This window comes from Lemur catta, chromosome 2 (genome assembly GCF_020740605.2).
Source record: "Lemur catta isolate mLemCat1 chromosome 2, mLemCat1.pri, whole genome shotgun sequence".
NCBI classification, from domain to species: Eukaryota; Metazoa; Chordata; class Mammalia; order Primates; family Lemuridae; genus Lemur; species Lemur catta.
In genome coordinates this window covers 133846531-133868210 of record NC_059129.1, presented here as the reverse complement: position 1 = coordinate 133868210, position 21680 = coordinate 133846531, and the positions used below count along the sequence as shown (strand labels likewise).

Genomic DNA, 21680 nt, shown 5'->3' with positions numbered 1-21680 from the left:
AGCAGTATTTCCCAAATTCTTAAAAACATGGCACGCATAGAAAAGGCTTCACAGACCAGGCTTACAGCCTGGTGCAACTGGCTCACTTGGTTTTTCTTTGGAGATGCTTAGCAATCTTTTTAGTCTCCTACAAAGTCTTTCAGAATGTTTCCCTACCCTGCCTCTGCTGGGAGCCACAAAGCCCGAATCAATGTCTGGGTCCCCTGTAATCTGTTCTCAGCACGTTTTGCATTCTTCCCGTAGCATTCGGCACAGGGCCAGGCATACAGCGCCCAACCCACAGACACGGGACCGACTGACTTGGAACAATGTGAAAGTGAGCAAAAGTACGCCTGCTTGTTCCTGCCCCATACCTTGGATAGTTAGTGCAGTACTGGGTATAAATGTGGAACTCTTCACTCTGTGAACAAACAAAAGAGATTTTTATAGGCGAAGAACGCACAGACATCAACATTCATTTAAAAACAATAAAAAGAAATAGCATTCAGGCCTTTACATTTGTTTTTCTAATCACACTGGCCCATCTCCCGAGCCCCTGTGGCATCACCTATGCCTATTTTTCTATTAATACCTTGTCCTGTACCTAGAATCCACACACTTGACCCCATTTGAGTCCAATAAACATTTATTGAGCATCAGCTGTGTTACAATGAATCTGAGGACAAACAGGAAAGGGATGAGAAGAAAGTTTCTGCCCCAAAGTGCTCATAGTCCTCTGGTGGATATGCAGCATAGGACAGAAAGAGAAGATGATTTGAACATCACGTGGTAAGAACACGTTGGAAGTATGTGCCAGGCACGAGAAAACTGCTGCTGTAATTTCGAGTCCTTGGGTATGCAAGTTTTCTCTGCCCACTGTCTTTCCCTCACTTTCCACTGGACAGCCACTAAAACTCCCTTGAGATTGAGTTTTAGGCTTTATTTCTCCCAAGGAACCTTCCTAGGTTGAACCAACTGCTCCCTACTCTGGGCTCCACAACACCCAGTATTTACCTTTCTTGTAGCATTTACCAAACGATAGTAACATTTTCTGTTCATCTGTCTTCCACAATAAGCTGTGAGTTCCTTTGGGTTAGGGGCCACATACTGTGTTCATCAGGCACATAATATTTGTTGAACTACTGAATTCCTCCTGTCCTACTAAACTGAAAGTTATTTGCGAGCAGGATCTAAGTTTACTCATCTCTCCCATCTAGCATGGCAGCAGTGCTGCAAATGCAATAAATGTTCAACTAACAAGTGCGCCTTTTGCTATCATTTATTCCCAGTTCCCTAAAATCTCTTTTTACTTCCATGGCTATGTTCATCATTCAGATGCCTCATAATATTATCAGATATTAGGAAATGTTAATAATTGCTCACCAAAGGATAATTTTTGGAAAAGGTGGAATCATGACTTCCACGCAAATATAAAATGAACACTGTCAAAAGATCTTATTTAGGCCGGGCATGGTGGCTCACGCCTGTAATCCTAGCACTCTGGGAGGCCGAGGCGGGTGGATCGCTCAAGGTCAGGAGTTCGAGACCAGCCTGAGCAAGAGTGGGACCCCGTCTCAACTAAAAAAATATAAAGAAATTATCTGGCCAACTAAAATATATATAGCAAAAATTAACCGGGCATGGTGGCACATGCCTGTAGTCCCAGCTACCCGGGAGGCTGAGGCAGTAGGATCGCTGAAGCCCAGGAGTTTGAGGTTGCTGTGAGCTAGGCTGATGCCACGGCACTCACTCTAACCCAGTCTCAGGAAAAAAAAAAAAAAAAAAAGATCTTATTTAATCCACTAATGTGGAGAACAATAAGACATCATAACCAGATCAAAGGAGAACTAAAAGTATCACGCTCAGGTAGGTCAATGACAAATGCTGAAATGAATTTACAAATAGATACAAAACTGGTTTCTTCCATGGGGATGGGCGCACAAAGAAATCAACTGTTCTTCTGTGGATCAGAATTCATTTGCATGTCTGTGGTCAAGAATCATTCACCTTGCTACCAGTTATCTAAAATTTACGGAGTTGTAAAAAGGTTCAAAGAGGATGAAAGATGCAGAGACCCCACTGAGTTATGTAATCTGGAGGGATAAACTGGAAAACACTTAGTTTTCCATTAGAGACAGCCAGTCATCTTTTTGGTAGATTTCCATTTTTCGCAATTTTTCCTCACACTGCCAAGGGAAAGAGGTAAATAGGTAGGGGAAGTGGCCAAAGCTAGGCTTTTAAACTTTTGATTTTAACACAGTCAGTCAGAAAAACTAATTTGAGCCCAGTGAATTACTGGCTCTTACAAAATCTAAAATGAAATTACCTTTTGAAAGAACCACAGACAATTTTGGGGGAGTGCCACATTTTGCTCTTTTTGACTTTTCACTTCCTTTTACCTTTGAAGCCACTTCATGCTGGATTCATATGTGACCCTTTTTATTCTGAAAAAGTGTAAGACCCACCAGGGCTCTATTCCTATCTTAAATGAGAGGTTTTTGATTTAAATCAGCTATTTATTCTTCATATAGAATCAAATGCAGGTTTCAGAAGGTCTGTGGACCTTATTAACAATGGTTTCACCCAAAAATCAACAGCCTCTAGTTAGTTAGATCCTTAAATGCTATTAATTATTAAACACGCCACGCCAAATCCTTTTAAGAAGTGCTTAGGGGAGCATGTTATAGAAACACAGAAATTATACAACATAGAAATTATACAAAAATGGATATTTCCTTCTAATTATTAGCCTCTTTCAAATGGTAATTAGAGATGATGTAGAAATGAGACAATAATGAAAGTGCCAAGATATAAGACAGTCAGGGCTCAGTGACTAGCTGAGCACACAGGGCCCGCAAATACTCATTGAATAGGTAGCCAGACTAAAGCACCATGTATGACTTTAGGTTTCTTCTGCCACACAGTCACTCTCTCCCTCTTTGATTCCTGAGACATTTTCACTGGACACTATGGGAAAGGCTTAATAAGTAAACAGCATACGGGCAAGGTGACCTTGACTTGAATTCACTCTAATAATATGGAACATCCAATATCAGCACTTTCTTGAGGACGATTTCACTAAGTTGGTGGGGTGTGTGCACACGTGCTTACTGGCTGCGCCCCGAAAGGAGAAAGGCAGCCGCGGGCAGAGGGCCACGCAGCTGGGGAGAGGTGGCGGCGAAGGGGAGGTTGAGGCTCTGAAGGCAAATCCCCCTCTCTCCTAAACGCTGCCCAGGGTCAGCCCTGCCGGGTGAGTCAGGATGAGGGACGGACGTGAGGGCGGAGGTGAGGGCAGCCAAACAAAGCGGGCTGTTCCTGGTGTTCCCAGCGTCCTAAGAGCAGACGAATGTTCACCGGAAGAAGGCTGAGCCTGCCAGGTAGGGAACTTTAATTTCTGTCCATCAAGAGAACTGCTAGCTCCTTCTTTTTCTTCTGTGAGTGGGTACGGACTTCTGTAACCTACACATACCACAGCGCGAGCAAGGTCAAAGATGAGTCTGGGTAAGCCCCAGAGCCCCAGTGATTCAGATAAAAGCAGAAGTCAACCGCCGGCTTCACCTCTTTCATTAATGGCCTCCCAATTAAAGCAATTTTCCATTCCTCCCCAGCACTGAGCGGCTGGTTGTGCTTCGGAAAACGTAACATCTTCTAAATTTCAGGTTGCTGAGTGAAAAGCCGGTTATGCCAGAATCAAGAGCGCTCTCACAATTCCCTGCTTCCACGTGAACGTGTGGAGTGAAGTCAGTCTTCTAATTAAACTTGGCAATATTACAATGAGAAATAAGATTTGGGAGCTGGCAACCATGGCACATAAACAAACTTTTATGTGAATAATTAAGTGAGACCTAAGCATATGCTGGAACATCTTTAATCAACTTGTGATTACAGTTACCAGTAAAAGCCCAAACGTTTCCGAAAGCTTTTATGTTGTTTATGTGCTGTGGTTATTTTAACATATCTTCTTTGATATGCTCGGTGTATCTTTTACCCATTTCTCCTTCTTTCATTTTCCTTCTCTTTTTGCAAATTCCTGCCCAATTACGACACAGGCAACTTGTGAAAAGGACTGTATGCGTAAGCATGTGTGCACAAACATTTTACATGTGAACATACACACACAGTCAGGAGAGTTTTATACACAAGCCCGATGATTGCCTTTAAGGATCTTCACATCAATAAAACCCAGGGTGTTATGTTTGGATTCACAGCCATCCAGATGGAGCTGCAGCCTTCAGAAATGACCCTGTGGGACAGTCCGAAGCCAGGTCAGACTGCGATGACACCTCCCAGGTCACACTGGACTCTGGGGCTCTAAATGAGGTGCTAATTCTCGGTTGGTCCCAAAGCACTGTCACGAACTTTGCTTAAACCTTTGTACATTTTAAACTATTAATATAACTGCAGAAACCACATGAAGGTTTGCTGCAGAACAACTTCTTTTAGAGGTTCTCCAAACAAAAGCTATTGAATTTTTAGGAGAATTTAAACAAGATAGGAATCTATATATGCTAGGTAGCATGTTGAGAAAGTAATACAGGAAAGGCTCTCCTGGTATGTTTCAGAACTCCATCTCCTATTTGTGTCCAGAGTATGAGCTCACTGTCATTTAAGCTTTAAAAATCAAATCCTTTCCTTGTATTGCTCTAAACCATCAATGTGGCTTAACAAACTTATAGGAAAACGAGACTGCATTTTTAACACGTAGGAGAATAATTCTGCTTCTCTTTATCCCCCAAAAGGTAATCATAGAGACCAGGTGAGTGCCACATACATTATATATAAAATATGTAGATTCTATTGGAATTTTATAACTAGCTTGGTGGTATTTTACATGTATTGATTTTTCTACCATTCTTCTACTCTGGACTCTCTTCTCCCAAGCTTAGTTTTTCCTAGAAAGGAGTAAAATTCAGTTACTATACAAGTTCTAGGATAGCTACTATGTTAGCATCATCCTTATTCCCAGTAATAGTATATTTTTTCCTTGCTGTTGAAAAAACCAACAAATAAAAAAACAGATCAGTGGCTACCTTCATCCAGTATGGAACAAACCAGTCATTCTAACTTTAAAATGAAAACAATCTGTACTCTGTATCCATCTTGGTTGGCCCCGATTAATGAACCCTGCTTACCTTGGACACAAAACATTCTGCTATGGCCACAGGATCATTTTCACAGTTTTCCAAATCTTGCAGAAGTTCACTAATAAAAAAAAAATAGGAATTATTAGATTGTAGTTTTCTGATTGAAGATGTTTAAACACTTCTATTGCATTTACAAGGAATCATGATTAGATGAGGACCTACTGCCATTGTATCCAAGGCTAAAATAAGGGACTTGCTCCAGGTGGAGCAGGAATTCATACACAGGTTGGACCTGTAACTCTCCCACCAGAGAGAAGCTTTGCCTAACATTTAAGTTTTCTAGATGTTATTGTCTACACAAATGCTCATGCACACTCATTCATTTGTCAAATAGTGCCTAGGTACCAAGTACAGTGCACAGTATTAAGAATACATTAGCAAAATGAGATATGGTCCTTGGTCTTATGGAGTTCCCAATCCATTGGAAAAGTCAGACATTCAATGAAAACTCACAGTAACAAATATAAAATTATAAACAGAGATAGTGCTTTAAACGATGATAAACTAGGGAAGAAAATATATTTCTTCAAATGTAAATCTAGGCTGGGCATGGTGGCTAAGGCCTGTAATCCTAGCACTTTGGGAGGCTAAGGTGGGAGAATTGCTTGATGCCAACAGTTTGAGACCAGCCTGAGCAACACAGTGAGACCTCATCTCTATAAAAATTAAATTAGCTTGCATGGTGGCATACACCTGTCATCCTAGCTACTCAGGAGGATCGCTTAAACCCAGGCATTTGAGGTTGCAGTGAGCTACGATGATGCCACTGCACTCTAGCCTGGGCAACAGAGAGAGATCTCATCTAGGAAGGAAGGAAGGAAGGAAGGAAAGAAGGAGGGAGGGATGGAGGAAGGAAGGAAGGTAGAAAGGTTCAGGCTTTCCTTTAGCTCGTTTGTGCAGCAATATCCTCTTTGCAGTTTTCCTTCAGTTTCACAGCTTCTTGTCCCCTGCAACAGTGTCACTCCACCTCTCCCGGTTCCTTTGCAACATCACTAATGCACGGGCGGGGGTATTCCTCTTTCATTTTTGGGTAATATTCAGAACAGAACAAGAAAAGGCTGGAGGAGGCCTCTCGGGTGCATTGGGATCCTTGAACTTGCTTTCTGTTTCCCCATTAGGAGGGATACAGGTTTTCATTTCTCTTTCCTAACAGGCCTTGCCAGCCTTTGCCATGTCTTCAAACTTTCCTTTCTCTTTAGCAGACACGGTCTTCACCTCTCTGAGCACTTCTCAGAAATCTCTGAGAAGTTGACTGAATCGTCTGGGTGCTGCTTCTTGTGCCCCTCCTGACTAGTTTGCACAAAAAATGCGTACGATGACATTTTGCCTCTCAGAGTATTAGGCTCTCTTTTGCCTATGTTTAGTTGCTTTTCCTCAGTGAGGCCAGAGTCACCCGGGGCCTATCTGGCTCTACCTGCCTGGGTGCTGTCTCTGCGGGGCTCAATGTACTGCAATGAATCTTTTTATTGTTAAATAAATTGATATTTTAACAAGCTCTCAGTTTTATTTCTAACATGGTAAATAAAATATAATAAAACACAAACAGAAAAGTCTTTTGGGTCCTTAGTAAATTTTAAGCATGCAAGAGATCCTGAACCAAAACACGTAAGGATCTCTGTTCCCGAATTACGCCTTTTCTCTTCTCCGCTGTCACAGCTCCTCTTGGTCACCTTGTGGATGTCCGCTTCCGATACTCTCATTTTCCTTATTCTTCTTCGTTTTCCATCTTCTTGTTGATTGCCTTGTTTTTTGGAGACTGACTTCAACTTTTTCTTCATCCCTTTTATTAAATTTTTTCATTTCTACCATCAGATTTTTTATTTCAAAGTTTTTAAAAAACATGCTTTTTGGATGTTTCTTGTGTTTCTGTTCTTATGTCACGAGTGCAAAATCATCTCTTCAAAAATAGGATGATGAGGAGTTTGTACTTTTCTTCCTTGTTCTTTGTTTCCTGCTCAGCTCCCTTTCCCTGTTCGACCATTTTGGCTTCTGTCATTGATGTAAGAGCCTTGCTTCAAAGTCTGGGGATCTTCATTTGTCCTTTCATGTTCGACAGTGAGACACCACCGTGCTCATCATAAACTCTGGGCGGGGAAGGGGTTGATCAAGCGATGCTCCTCACTCCCAGGCAGCGGTTCTTAAACTTCTGGGTGTCAGGATCTGTTTACACTCTTAACAATTCTTTATGTGGATTATATCTATCTAGATTACCTATATTAGAAGTTAAAACTAAATAATTCAAAAATTATCAACTCACTTAACAAATCCAATACATGTTAATATAAATAACTTTGTGAAAAATAATTAGGTTTTATAAAACAAAAGTATAGCAACAGGAGAAGAATTGTTTTATATTTTTGTAACTCTCTAATCTCTAACTTAATGGAACATAAGCGGATTCTCTTATCCTGCTGCCGCACCCAGTGTGTTACGATCTGTTGTTCTGGCTGAAGTATATAGGATATGGCACTGAAAAGGGAGAGTATTTTAATAGTCTTTTCAGATACGCATAGACATCCTTCTTTGACAAAACACTGAAACTAAGCGCACTGTGTTAAAGATTTGTTGGAGTCTGAAACTACACCAATGTACTATATAGTTACTTTAAAATCCTCTGGTCTATCTTGCATGTTGAAAGGATCTTTTAAAACAGTCCCAATTTCAAATATCCTTTCCCAATATTCTTATAAAACATCTACTCTGTAAGGTTATTTTTCATTTGGAAAATATAGTTCTGATATTTGTATCATTATCTTTTACAGAAAGATAGGTGTGATTCAATTGTGACCTGAATACTGGATAAGGTAAGAGGAAAAAGTCTAAGAAAAAGAACAGACAAAGAAATAACATTTTTGAGCCAATGTGTTCCATTACTGGAGGATGAGGGCTCTGCATGTAGGTATTATGTCTGGGTCTTTCAATATAAATCCTCTTTCTGAGCAGAAAAGTTTTTGAGCAGACTCCATCATGTTACTTCTCCTAGCTTAACAGAAATACTCCTTGACAATATTTAACGCCTTATGTTCTAAATTTATGCTCATCTTGCTCCTTTCGAGCTTTAATTTCATCTCCAGAGTAGACTTGCTGGTAGGAGGGAAGTGTCTTGAGGGGCCCACCCAGGCTCCAGGTGTACCTCACCTGTAAATGAATGACTGGCATTCATTGCTCAAGAGCAACAGAGCTGAGCTTGAACTCAGACACCTTCTGTTCCAACCCCTAATTTTAAGGTGATGAATCTATGGCTCATAAAAGGAGGTAGCTTACATTAGGCCACACAGCTAATAATTAAAGGCCACAGCTGTAGTTAGGATCAGGGCTCTCGAATCCCTGCCCTTTGCTCTATTAGAAACACATCTATTGAGAGATATGTTTCCCGATTGGCTCAAGAAAGCTGAGGGCCAGACTCGTACCACGGTGTCTGCAACACGGTACTGCCCACCTGGGAGGCATTGTTTGAGTTACTTGGTTGAATTTCCTTTACAATCCCTTTCTAAAATGGGATTAACACAGTAAAAAATGGGAACAGTGAGGAGAGAGCAATGGGATTTCTCTCATGCTCTTGCCATTGGGGTTATCATCCCAGTGAAGCTGTCCTGCCCACCTTGTTTCCTTGCCATTCAACAAGCAGTTACTGAAAGACTCCCGTGTCAGCATGGTCAGAGGCAGTGAGGTTATAGGAGTAAAGAAGATGGACAAAGGCCCTGTCCCGTGTGCTTTATGTTCTGACCATGGGTGATACATGTTAACAAGCAAATGAATGCACAACACAGTATCACATTGCACTGTGTGACATGAAGGAAATCAAGAGACCAGGGTGACAGAGCACCTGGGGTGGAGTGGGGGAGGGGCAAGGGTGGGACAGTCAGGGATGGTTCTCTGAGGGGGTGATACTTGAGTATGTGAAGCCTTGGAAGAGAACGTCCCTGAAGAAATGGGGTTGCAAGTCCAGGACAGAATGAGCTTGGTGTGTGCTTGTGTGAAGTATACAAAGGAAGCCACTGTGGCTGGAGTTTGGTGAGCAGAATGTGGAGGGTGTAGGAAGACCACCAGCTACAAAAATACGTGAAGTACCATGGGAGCATGGTGAGGACCTGGAACACAGTGCATTAGCCTCTGAGAATACTCTGTAAATACCAGAAGTGGGACGGTCCTTCTGAAGTCCAGCCTGACAGGGTGGAGACTACAGACTTCTCATTGCATCAGCGTGACTAACGTGCACCTGCACAGGTACACCAGGAGGAAGAAACCACCCACGGATTGTGTTTTGTACTCAAAGCTAAAAGTAGATTAGAGTCATCTTGCCTTCAGGATTTGAGTATTTTCTCTTTTCCTTGAGTAATTTTAAACATTTCTTCCTTTTTTTGAGTAGAACTAGAAAAAAATTATGAAATTTCCTACTTGAGCTCAGGTCCCTTGTTTGGGTGGGTGATTAGAGGAGACACTTTTCTCTTACAGAACATATTCCATGTGAAAAGTCCCCGACCACTGATGTGAATTTGACAGCAGGAACTGTATTATGACCTCGAATATTCTCCTGCTTTTACACGGTGAGAGATTCAGGGATGGGGCCTCTCCTCTTCTGGTCGACAGCAGACTCAACACCACTTCCCTCTCCCACTGCCTGACTAGGTCAGCTGCACTTTCACGTGTCACATCCACAGAGACACATGTGCATGTGGGAACAGAAAAGGTTCCATTAACTTCACTAATACATTAGCACTGGCCTGGAAAAGTCCACTTGAAAAAAATCTGTCGGTAAAAACATTTCTCTCATTGTGCAGAAGTCAGACATTTTGGTGGTATAAAAATGCACTAAGAAAGAAAACTGTTCCACCTCCCTTTGCCTTGTTGCTGCACGTATGCCGTGATTCACTCACATTTCAAGGGGAAAAGAAAGCATGGCCCAAAGAATTTGTTTTGTTTTCAGACATATGTTATTTGCTCTGAAAATCTTTCTCTAGTCCTGCAGACAAAATTAACACATTCCTCAGCATTCTCAAAGCATTCTGTTCCTTCCTTCATCATATGACTTTATTGCTTCCGTTGTACAATGGTGTCATTCATCTTTATGCTGTTAGACCTCGTCCAGTGTTTCACACATAGTGATGACTCAACACAGGTATATTGAAAAAAGAAAGGAATTGAAGGAAAAAGGAAATTTTTACTCTGATCTTTTGAGGAAGGGAGAGAGCTTGGATGATTTTAATCTGCTAAAAAAAATTTAAAAGTAGACATTCAATATGGAGGAATGGTCTTTATTTCCTCACTTTTCATTCTTAAAGAAATATTCAAATTGCAGTTCAGATAACTTTTCTCTATTCCAAGAGAGGGATACTTATTTTTTAAAAGTTGGCATTTCTTCTTTGGATGACAGTAAAAAAACATTTTGGGATTTTAGAGGGCTGGTTCAAATCAACTAACCCAGTTTTTCTTGATCATTTGGAGATTTATTCCAGACACCAAACCAGAGACTTAGATTCAAGGCTATCATAGAGATTGTAAGAGAAAAAAATATATGACTACTAAAAAGAATAAAATTCAATATTCATAATATTCACAATAAAATCTTAGCAAAATAGGAAAAAGTGTTTATCTAAATCCCCAGCAAATATCATACTTAATGGTAAAACATTCCTGCCTATGTCAAAAAGAAGATAAGGATGCAAACATCAAAACAATATTGTATACGAAGACTTAACCAAAGCAATAAGACAAGAAAAAGACATAAAGGGTAGAAGAACCGTAAAGGAAGATAAAAAAATTCTCATTTTCAGACAACATCATTGCTTACATAGAAATCCAAGAGAATTTATACACCACTATTAGAACTAGTGGGAAAGTTTAGAAAGTTAGTTTGATACAGTATCAACATGTAAAAAAATCAAAAGCATTCCTAGATGAGAATAGCTAATTAAAAAAACAGAAAAAAAGTTCTAGTCAAAATAATATCAAGAGCTATAAGGTATTTACGAGTAAAGTTTTAAAAGTTATATGTATGAATGTGACGGAGAAATTATAAAACATTATTAAAGAACATTTTAAAAGGTTTTATTGAAGAGATACATATTTATGGATGAGATGACAGTATTGTAAACATGTCAACTCTGATGAAATTTATCTATAAATTTATTGCAATTCCAATAAAAATTCCAACAGAGTGCTTCAAGGAACTTAACCAATTAAAAAAAGTCATTTGACAATGCAGAGTCGAGAAAAGCTAAGTTAGTGTTGAAGAAAAGCAACATGACCTTATAAAAACCAAGACAGTGTAGTATAGGGGAAGAACAGGTAAATAACCAATGAAAGAGAACAAAGAGACAAGAAACAGACCCACACATCCACGAAAATGTGACATGCAAGGAACGTGGAACTACAAATCAGTATGGAGAAGATGTATTTTTCAATCAGTGGTGGTGTGGCCACTGGCTAGCCACATGAAAATAAGAATTTGGAGCTCCTACTGTATACCATACCTCCATCAATGTTAGGCAGGTAAAGGGCAAATGTGAAAGGCAACATTTTAAGATTTTTGGGAAGAAACATAGAGTGTATTTAAGACCTGAGATTAGGAGAACATTTTTAAAACACAAAAGCTATAATACTATAAAAAGTGCATTTAGTGTAGTCAAATTCAAACTTCTCAAAGAAATCATAATTAAAGCTAAAAGATATCTTTCATACTAGGAGATATTTGCAACACAGATAATCCACAAAGATCACCAGCCAGAATTCATCAAGAACTGCTATATAACAATAAGAAACATCCTGACAGAAAAATGGGCAATGGATATGAGCCAGAAAACCACAGCAAAAATCTGAGTGGCAGCAAGAAGAGATGCTCCCCAATGGATATGACATAGCAGTTAAATGAACTAGAGCTATAAATCTCAAAAACAATGTTGAGTGAAAGAAATCCGACACCATTTATGCCATGGTTGAAATAAGTGGAAGTACGCTACATATTTTAAATTAATACTTACATATATAGTCATGGCAACAAAACCATGCTTGGGAATGAAACACCAAGTCTTGCAGTGCATGGTGTACCGAGCCAGATTATACTCATTTGCTTAAGCGAATTCTGCAGTCTCTTAAATCCAAGTTCAGTAACATTGTCTTAGAACCTTGAAATCTGCTGTGACGGGAGTGTTTACACCACAGAAATTGGCAGCCACTATTGGTTCCAGATTCCCTCTTCCCTGTGTCTGTGCCGGAGAACTGGTTTACCAGCACATCAGTATGTCATTCTCACAAAGCAGAACGTGACTGGGAAAGGGTTTACAAATGGCTTCAATATTATGTATAATATTTTTAAGCTTCAAAAAATTTCTAAAGCAAATATGGCACAAAGAAAGGCTTTTGACAGAGTTGGGAGTGGTTCATGAGTGTTTAACATATCATTCTATGCTTTTTTGTATTTTGGAAATCTTTCCTAAGAAAAGAAATCTAGTCAGCTGAATTTTTCAGGCCAGCATAAAACCATTTCTTTTCGTCCTCTTTAATTTTAGCAATTTAAGTCTTGCCTAGTTGACCATAATATTATTATATTACTTGGAAAAACCTGGTCCTGAACTAATAGAAACTTTAAAAATTGTTTTTTCAAGCCCCAACCATAGATTTGCCAGATAGCTGTATCTTTGAAATCAACTGACGTAATGTATATAATCAAGGATTCATAAGTGGCACTGACATAAAAAGTCACATCAATACCCTTGCTTGACCAACTATAACAAAAAAATACATCGGAGCTCCAAATTTAGATTCTAGGTTTAAGAGAAAGGAAATAAAAATGAAGAAGGACAAAACAGTATAGACAATTCAACTGTAAAACAAGAAGATAGTCTTAAAAACTGAATGGTATTAGAGATTTAACAAAACTAGGTATTCAAAATAAACTAGATTGGATTTCTAGCTCTGTGTCCTTGCACAAATGACTTTTGATGCTGTAAGATTGATTCCTCGTCTATAAAACACACACACATATATAATTGCATCCTATCTACTTCACAGAGCTGTTAAGAGGATTAAATGAGCTAATGCATTTACAGGGAATATACAAATGTGGTTGACATAAGGGACAGGCACGAACACAATCACTTGCAATTGTGTCATATTGACGCCTTGCATATCATCGGGGTACTCACTCACTCTGATTCAGGGTTATTTTAGGCATGTCTGATTTTCAGGTTCAGTGAAAAGCAACAGAAAAAAACCAAAGGATCGATTCAGGAATGCAAAGGTCTTTCTCAGTCATCCATCTTCTGCAGACTGGGCTACACTGCAAAGGTCTCTTGCTAACTCATTCTAATCTTTGCTTAAATAAGGTGACACATAAAGAGCTAAACTCCAGGGAGTAAAAAACCCCCCTGGAGTAGGCTGCAACTTCATGAACCATGGCCTGAAAAGCAGGGCTCCACTCTGGCAGGAAGGCACATGGCTCCATGCCTGGGGTCTGGAGTCAGAGAGGCCCATATGATGCACATGAAGTGCTAATGCATCTAAAGCCCTATGGCCTCTGGCATGAGTAAGCACCCTATAAATACAATCACCAGCAACTTTCTGCCAAACCACAGAAGACCTGGCCAGGGGCCTCCCAGCATCCAGCCCTCTTGCCTCTTTCTGGGTTGCAGGGCCATTCGTGAGCTCTGGAAGGAGAAGCCACGTAGTGGCTCGCAGGATTTTGTCAGCAGCAGCTGCTAATTGGGGGCCTGCTTTAACACCGACACTTTACTAATGAACACGTATGATACATATGGATTCTCTACTCCAGTTTTTATGCCCTTTTTCCATTCTCTTATCCTGGTATTGATTTTATCTAGACTGTTTCTCAACCATGGCTGCACATGACAAACACCTGAGGATCCCAAAATTTCTAGAGGTAGGATCTAGCCATCATATTGTTTAAAAAAGCTTCCAAGGTGATCCCAGTGTGTAGCCCAGGTGGAGAGACACTAATTCAGAACATATAAACTATTTTTCAAAGTCTACTGAGTGAAATGAAAGAAAAATCCTGTTGTAACACTGGCATTTCTTACATCCTGGGCTCTCACAATGAAAGGATGAGTTGATTCGACATGTCCCCCAGAGGCCAGGCTGCGCTGGGTCTTAGGGATTCAACGGTGGCAAAGGAGATGTGGGTCCTGCCCTCAGGGAGCTCACACTGACCAATTTGAGTGAGCCAAGATGGGGAGGATTTAGACTGCATTACAGTTGAGTCACAAAACGACAGGGCATTGTAGAATTTTATAACGGGATTTTGCACTAACAAAAATTAAGATCACCGTTGGTTAATATTGTGGTGCTTACCCTGTGGCTGGCACTTAGCTGGCACTTCAGATGTATCAGCTCACTGAAACGTCACAATCACCATATGAGGGGGATTTTACTATTATTTCCATTCTTTCATTCAACAAAAGCGTGAATGTCTCCTACAGGCCACACACTGAGCAGTAACAAAACAGCTCCCTGACCATGCACAGTGCTCCGTGAGTGGAGTAGGGAGCAAAGGAACAACAGACACAATAGAAAAGTCAACCATATAGCATGTTAGAATGGACGAGTGGCACGAGGAAAAGCAAAATAGGGCGAAAGGGGTGTGTGTGGATACCTGGGGAGCCTCAGTGGGAAAGTAGGATTTGAGCAGACTTGACATGAGTTAATTATTTCATTCCTTTTAGAGACTCACCCAAGGCACATACAAGGCTTAGCTGGGATGCAAACCCAGCTGAACACCAGCACCTGTGCTCTTAACCTGCCTACTAACTTGGCTTCCAAGAAGCATCCATATATTGTAAGAACTTACGTATTTGCTCCCATGCCTTTCAGTTCCCTGTTGTGTTTGCTATTATAATTTCCTAGCCTAGAGCCTGCTGCCACAGTAGAGACTTAATGTTTGAATTATTTTTAAAAATTATTACATTAATATATGTTATGACAAAATATCTGTTGTTTGTTACCATGTCCAGCCCACCTCCCAGGCAGAGGAAAACGTATAGAAAATCTGGTGTAGCTGGGGCTGCTGGAGGCTAAGGAAGCTTGTATTTTTGGATGTCCTATTCCTGTTATGTTGTGGAAGAAAGATGTCATTGCCCTGCCAGGGCAAATGGGTCTTTCCTTTGAGCCCAGAGGATGGAGAGGGAGAGAATACTGAATAGTTGTGAGACTCATAAGAAAACAAGGATGCTTCTAGGTAGAAAACTTCATGGCATGATAACCCACAAAAATTTGTGAAGCTGGATCATGGATTACAGGTAACATTTTCTTAGTCTGCATTCACTTGAGAAAAATTCATCATATTCTATCTAAGAACAATCTTTTGAACTTTTGAGACAGGGTCTCACTCTGTCACCCAGCCTGGAGTGCAGTGGCCCAATCACAGCTCACTGCAACCTCAAACTTGCGGGTTCAAGTGATCTTCCACCTCAGCCTCCCGAGTAGCTGGGACTACAGGTGCACACCACCATGCCCAGATGCTTTTTAAACTTTTTGTAAAGAATAGGTCTTGCTATGTTGCCTAGGCTTGTCTCGAACTCCTGGCCTCAAGTGATCCTCCCACCTTGGCCTCCCAAAGCACTGGGATTACAGGCATGAGCCACCGCACCTGGCCCAATCTTTTGAATATTAACTTACCTATTGAAGTGGTAGATATCCTGTATGTTTCCAAAAAGGGCTAATCTTTCTTCAGTCCCCAGGGGAAGTTTTGTTTGGTCCCTGATACAGTCAAGGTAATCCTGTGGAATCAATGAGAAGGATGCCTTAAACACTGCTGTCTTTTACAAGTCATCTTTAATTATGCAAAATGAATCTTTCATTTCTGCTTCAAGTAATTATACTAATGGGCTCATCGGCTCTGAGAGTACAGAGTTGCTCTCTTATTAATGAATATAATACTTACCTATTTATAGCTGGGGAGTTTTAGTAAGGAGAAAGAATTATGGTATACATTAATGTTTCTACTCCCCAAATGTATTAGAGTTTCCCTTGATGGATAATACAAAGACCACAGCCCCAATAATGTCAGAGTTTTGGCCTAACAACATCGTCTGCTGTTTCCTTGAGTGATTTACATGATAAAAAGACAGTCTAAAATTTATATAAAAGAAAACCAGAAATAAAAATTCTGAAATGTGACAGAATCATTTTAAATATAACCTTTAACTCCAAAAACTACGTGTCGTTAAAGTACAGAATCAAATTCTTCCTCAAATACTGATTTATTTTTTTTAAAAGGTTTTTAAAAAAATAAGCACATAACTCACTTAGGCCAACAGGCTATGTTAATGAGCCACGAAAATCTCTGAAATTATTTTACATATTTTAACACAGAACCAGCCCCCACACATATCTAACGTGGTTTCGGAGGCACAGTGGGTTACAGTGATGTGGCTGAGAAGCTATTTGAACTGCTGAGAAAGGGGACAACGGCTTTCCGCCCCTTGTGTGCTGCAGAGTTCATAACTGAGCACACCCCCCTTTCACCCAGCACGGCTTGAAAAAGGACTCTGTAGGAGGCAAGAAGACAATAAAGAAAAAAGTGAAAACAGCTGAAATAACGTAAAATAAAAAATAAATACATCCCCTGCCCTGGGCTGAACAATGCAGCATGGCTGCCTACCAAACGTAACAAGGCGAGCTGCGGCACTTGGAGGAAGTAGCCCTGTGAAAAGTCAACCAGACCATGAAAATCCCAGCACCATGGCTGCATTCCAACGTCCAACAGCAAACACAATCATGTGTAGATGCAACTAGCGAAAAGAGAAGCTGAAATTTAAGAACCATCAGATAATTGTTTCTTGCATATTTTAATAATCTGCTTTCATTCGCTCATGCTCTTTATGTTCCCCTGGTGAAAACAGGCACGGCTTCCCCATTTACTTTCTCAAGTAGCACATTTCATAGTTTGCATCAAGTAAGTTTTCATTCTGGTTCTTTCATACTAAAATCATTGTCATGCATGAACCAATGTTCGTAACTTTTTTTTTTTTTTTTTGAGACAGAGTCTTGCTCTTTCACCCAGCTAGAGTGCAGTGTCATCATCATAGCTCACTGCAACCTCCAAACTCCTGGGCTCAAGGGATCCTCCTGCCTCAGCCTCCCGAGTAGCTGGGACTACAGGCACATGCCACTATGCCTGGCTAATTTTTCTATTTTTAGTAGAGACCAGGTCTCACTTTTGCTCAGGCTGGTCTGAAACTCCTGAGCTTAAACGATCCTCTTGTCTCAGCCTCCCAGAGTGCTAGGATTATAGGCATGAGCTACTACACCCAGCCCATAATTTTTTTTTTTTAAACAAGCTTTGTGGTAACAGCTTTCATCTTAAGAAAGTGGTCATCTCAATAAGAAACTAGATTTACAAGGTTTAAGTGTAGTTGGCATTAAAATCCCACAATATCTTAGCTTAATCTTTTAAGTACCTGCATAGGAAAGAGAGCTAACACTGAAATAAGAAAAGCTAGAACTGAAGTAATACACTTACTCAAAAAAAAAATGTATTCATCGATATTTCTGTTAAATTACACATGGTACGAAAGGATGGCCTAATGGTCACTCACACTGAATGCTTATATTTGATAGTAGGTTAAGACTTTGCCAGACATTTTAAAAGGATACACAGTATACAAAATTAAGAAGGTAAAACAGAAGGATCTGGATGGGCGTGACCCGCACCAGCCCAGCAGAGAGAGGCGGGGCAGGGGCAAAGGATGCATGCCACATTCACCTGGCTGGCCTCAGAGGCTCTGCAGTGGGGCTTAAAGAGAGAAGGAACAGTCCATTTCCTCACTTCAAGTGCGAAGCTTGCTCACTTGCAGAAACCCGATACTAAATTCTTCATGTGAGAGAAAGATTTAGTTAAGGGGCTTAAAGAATTTCATCTGGGGTTAGAGACAAAGAACCATGGCCTGCTTCCAACAAATGATGGCCCATCTCCAACTGAAAGAGTTTCAAAACCCTCAGAGTCTGTGGTAGAAAAATCAGATTTTTAAAAGTTGCTTGTTTTCAGAAATTGTTAAGAAAATAGATTGTTAGGAGTCCAAATTTCTACAGGCCACTCTAGAAAACAGATCAAAGTCGTATGGCCGTAACTTGTTTCCAGCCGATCATAAATAAGTCTTTTAAATATGATACTTTAACCTTAAACCAGTTAACTGAAAACTACTACTGTAACATGCGCTGCATTAGCAGCTGCAATCATCTGTAGCCACAATGAGAGGTTTGAAGTTCAGGGATAATAACCGTTCATTCTGGGCTCAAAATGACAGAGTAAGGATACCAATGAAATTTACTAGAGCCTGTCACGCTGCTTATTAATTTTATTGGCTTGATGTCAGCACCTATGGCTACCCTCCTGTTAACAATGAAGGACCAATTTAAAACTTTTGCACTGAAAGCAATTATTCCCCAAGAAGATCAAAGAATTCACTCTACTTTGGGGAGGGAGGGAGCATAGAGACACAAAATAGAGCTTTTCACCACTCAAATAATTTTCTATTTTGCAATCTAAAATTTCCCCTAAAGTATTTATTTTCTACTCAGTTTATGTCCTTAAGATTTCTACCATTATGAGATTTGTACATGAGTGTCTTCCTCTCATTAACTTATTCCTTGTAATGTCTATTATTGAATGTCTCCAAGTGGAGTCTAACTTGGCGCTATGAAAGTGTGGTGTATGAATTGGAGCCAGTCTGCAAACTGTTTGCTACTGACCTACCACGAGATAAGTACAGATATTGAAAGCAAGCATGTAGAAACTTTTACAGTAGTTTGACAGAATAACTGAGTATCTGCTGAATCCAATACTGAATTTGTACTTGCATTTTGTATGTCTTATTCTGTTTGGTTTTTCTAGTAATTTTTTTAATTCTTTACAGTATTTTACAAAAGAATCGGTCTGTGACAGATTGTAAGAAAACACACACACACACACTAGTCCCGCACCACAGATAGCTTGAGAGGCCCTGGTCTAGATAACCATCCATCAGGGCTACTGTGGAAAGAACGCTGTACACAGTTCTTTTCTATAAAAAGAACTGAGACGAAGGCAAATTCACTGCCCTTGGTTGCTTGCCTTATTTCTGTAAGATGCCCTGAAAGAATTCTCCCTTCTTCCTCTGATATCATGTTTAAAATGTTTTAAAATTATAACCTATTTAACATAAGGAAGATAAACCATAATAAAAGAGATAGTTATTTACAATTATAACATCCATCAATGCTTTATATCCTTTTTTCTTTTCAGTCTTCTCGCTCACAGATAGGCCTGTTGTAGAAACAAAATGCAAAAGGTTCTGTTCCTAAATCCTCTTGCTTATATTTCAAAGTTCTACCTAGTGGTTTTAGGGTTCACTTTTTGATCTAGCTTCTGTTGTCAGCACTTCCAAATGCCAAGCCCTTTGATAAGACTCTTTCAAGATTTTTTTGTTTTTGTTTTGAAGGAAGTGTCTTTTTCTGTTTCTCTAACTCCTCCAACTTTTCTGGAGAGTAGTCATCTGTTTATCCAAAAGCTTGCCTTCCAAATTTCATGTATTACGCTGGGATGCCTCTGAAACTAGAATAACTTGTTTTCCATATCGATTTACAGTTTAAAAGCACATTCATTCACAGAAACCCTCCTCCGTTCTTTTTATTTTGAGGACCTAAGAATGTGTACCAGGTTCTGTTTTATAAGCTAGAAATTTAAAATATGAATAAAACATGATCCCTTCCCCCAAGGTGCTTGTTAAAGAGCCAAGTATAAACAAATCAGTACAATGCAGTGCTTTGGCCGTAGGACCGATGAACACTCAGTACATAAGGGAGAGAAAGATGTAAGTGGTCCATTCCAGGGAAGGGGAGCTGATTTATAGAGGGGGTGAGGGTGGGGCTGAATCTCCAAGGATGACTAGGAGTTTGGGCAGAGAGAGAGGAGGATAGAGACAGTAAACAAAGGCACAGGGGAACAGAAAGTCAGGAGCCTGGATGGGCTAGATCTCAGGCCAGCCAGGACCTCGCCAGCGCAGGGCATGGGCGTGAGCACACAGACCCTCCAGGGTGGGGCTGCCCTGGGAGATGAGGCTGTGGTGAGGGACAGGACAGACCACGGAGACACGTCCATGCTATGTCCGTAGGTGGTGGCAACCACTGAAGGACATAAGATCAAAGATAAAGAACACAGGGCAGAAGCTCTGACACCCCTGAGAGGCTGGCACAGACCAAGTCCTAACCCTAAACTGGGTGGAGAGATGTCCAATGGGGAGTGAAGAATGAGAAAGGCGTGAGTCAGGGGGTGACAGGCACAGTGTAGGTGACTGATCGGCTGTGTTCGGTCTCAGAAGGATGTCTGGGGCTTTGCTCACTTTCCACTCCGAGGAGGAGGGTGCTGTTCCACTCGGTCCCAGCAAGGACACTACATGGTCCACTGTGGTTTTGAGCGTGTTAAAAGTCACTGAGTACAGGGGACCCTCTGTCTCCTCTTCCATTTGGCTGCAGCCCAGAGGGTGCCAAGCTGCTCCCTCTGGGGAGAGGGACCTGCTGGCTTTTCTCCTCCAATTCTCAACCTAGAGCTGGCTCCGGCTGGCCCAGTCTGCAGCCCAGTTGGCAGGACTGTTATAGACCTTTCTGATGGGCTGGTTCTCTCTAGACTGGACTTTCTCACACCAAGAAGAAATACTTAAAGACATCCCTGGGGATCTGTGGTGAAAGACAGGCCTGTCTTCCCAACCTAGAGAGGAGGCCTTCACGTGCTCAGGCCTGCTCGCTTTGCTCCTTTAGGGTCCAAGCTCTAAGAAGAAATACAGGTTTTAATTTCTAGCCATCGTTCTCTGCACAAATAGTGCCCTGAGGAGATTGGTGCAGGACCACAGGTCCCCAGCCGGATCCCCACTCATTCATGTTCTCTTCCCATTCCTAGGGGAATAGAAGATAGTGGCCCTCTGGGGGTCACGAGAACACGTTGGCTTTGGACACGTTAAGACTTGGTGTCCCCAGGGAGGGTTACCAGGACAGGGTCTACGAGCAGTCTGCTCACAGAGCTCTATGGGGGGCTGGAAGTGCCCAGCCGTGCAGCTCTGGACTCCAGGTTACGGAGCTCTGATAGGGTGGTGGGGCCACAACACAGTCCCTGGCTCTGGGACCACGTCAAGCGTCTGGCCATGAGAAAGCAGCTTCGGAGTCTCCCAGTGCTAGCAAACTGCAGCCTCAGTGGGGCCAGCCCAGCACCTGCAGGAAGGGCCTCACACAGGGAGTCCCCCATCTCATGGCACCAAATGGCCCTTGCAAAGAGAGGGTTTAGCCAAGCGATATCAGAGCTGCACAACCTTTGGCACCACAGAGCTCTGCGGCCAGGCTGGCGGAGGTCGCATCCTCAGCAAGGGCACTGGGGAGGGGTCTCGCAGCACAGAGCCAGCTGCGGGCCTCCCACCCCTTCTAGAAATGATCTCAAGGAAACGTGGGGGATAACAGACCCCTGAGGCCAATGACTAGGGTGCACGGCAGACTGATTTGGAAGTGGGGTAACAGGTGCGTATAAATTCTGAGATGTTTGGCTGTAAAGGAAGGAGAGTGGGGAGGGCAGTAACTGGA

The 21680-nt window shown here is 41.3% G+C and overlaps 1 protein-coding gene across 2 annotated transcripts in view; it reads right to left on the bottom strand.

Annotated features, from left to right (window-relative positions):
* PLEKHG1 (pleckstrin homology and RhoGEF domain containing G1) overlaps positions 1-21680 on the bottom strand; it is a 196114-nt gene that overhangs the window by 34547 nt on the left and 139887 nt on the right. For both annotated transcript variants that reach the window (XM_045544568.1, XM_045544567.1), the window contains exons 3-5: positions 15753-15853; positions 5112-5181; positions 354-400 (exon numbers count right to left, since the gene is read on the bottom strand). In XM_045544568.1, coding sequence (XP_045400524.1) covers positions 354-400; positions 5112-5181; positions 15753-15853 — 218 coding nt within the window. The remainder of the gene's footprint in view (positions 1-353; positions 401-5111; positions 5182-15752; positions 15854-21680) is intronic.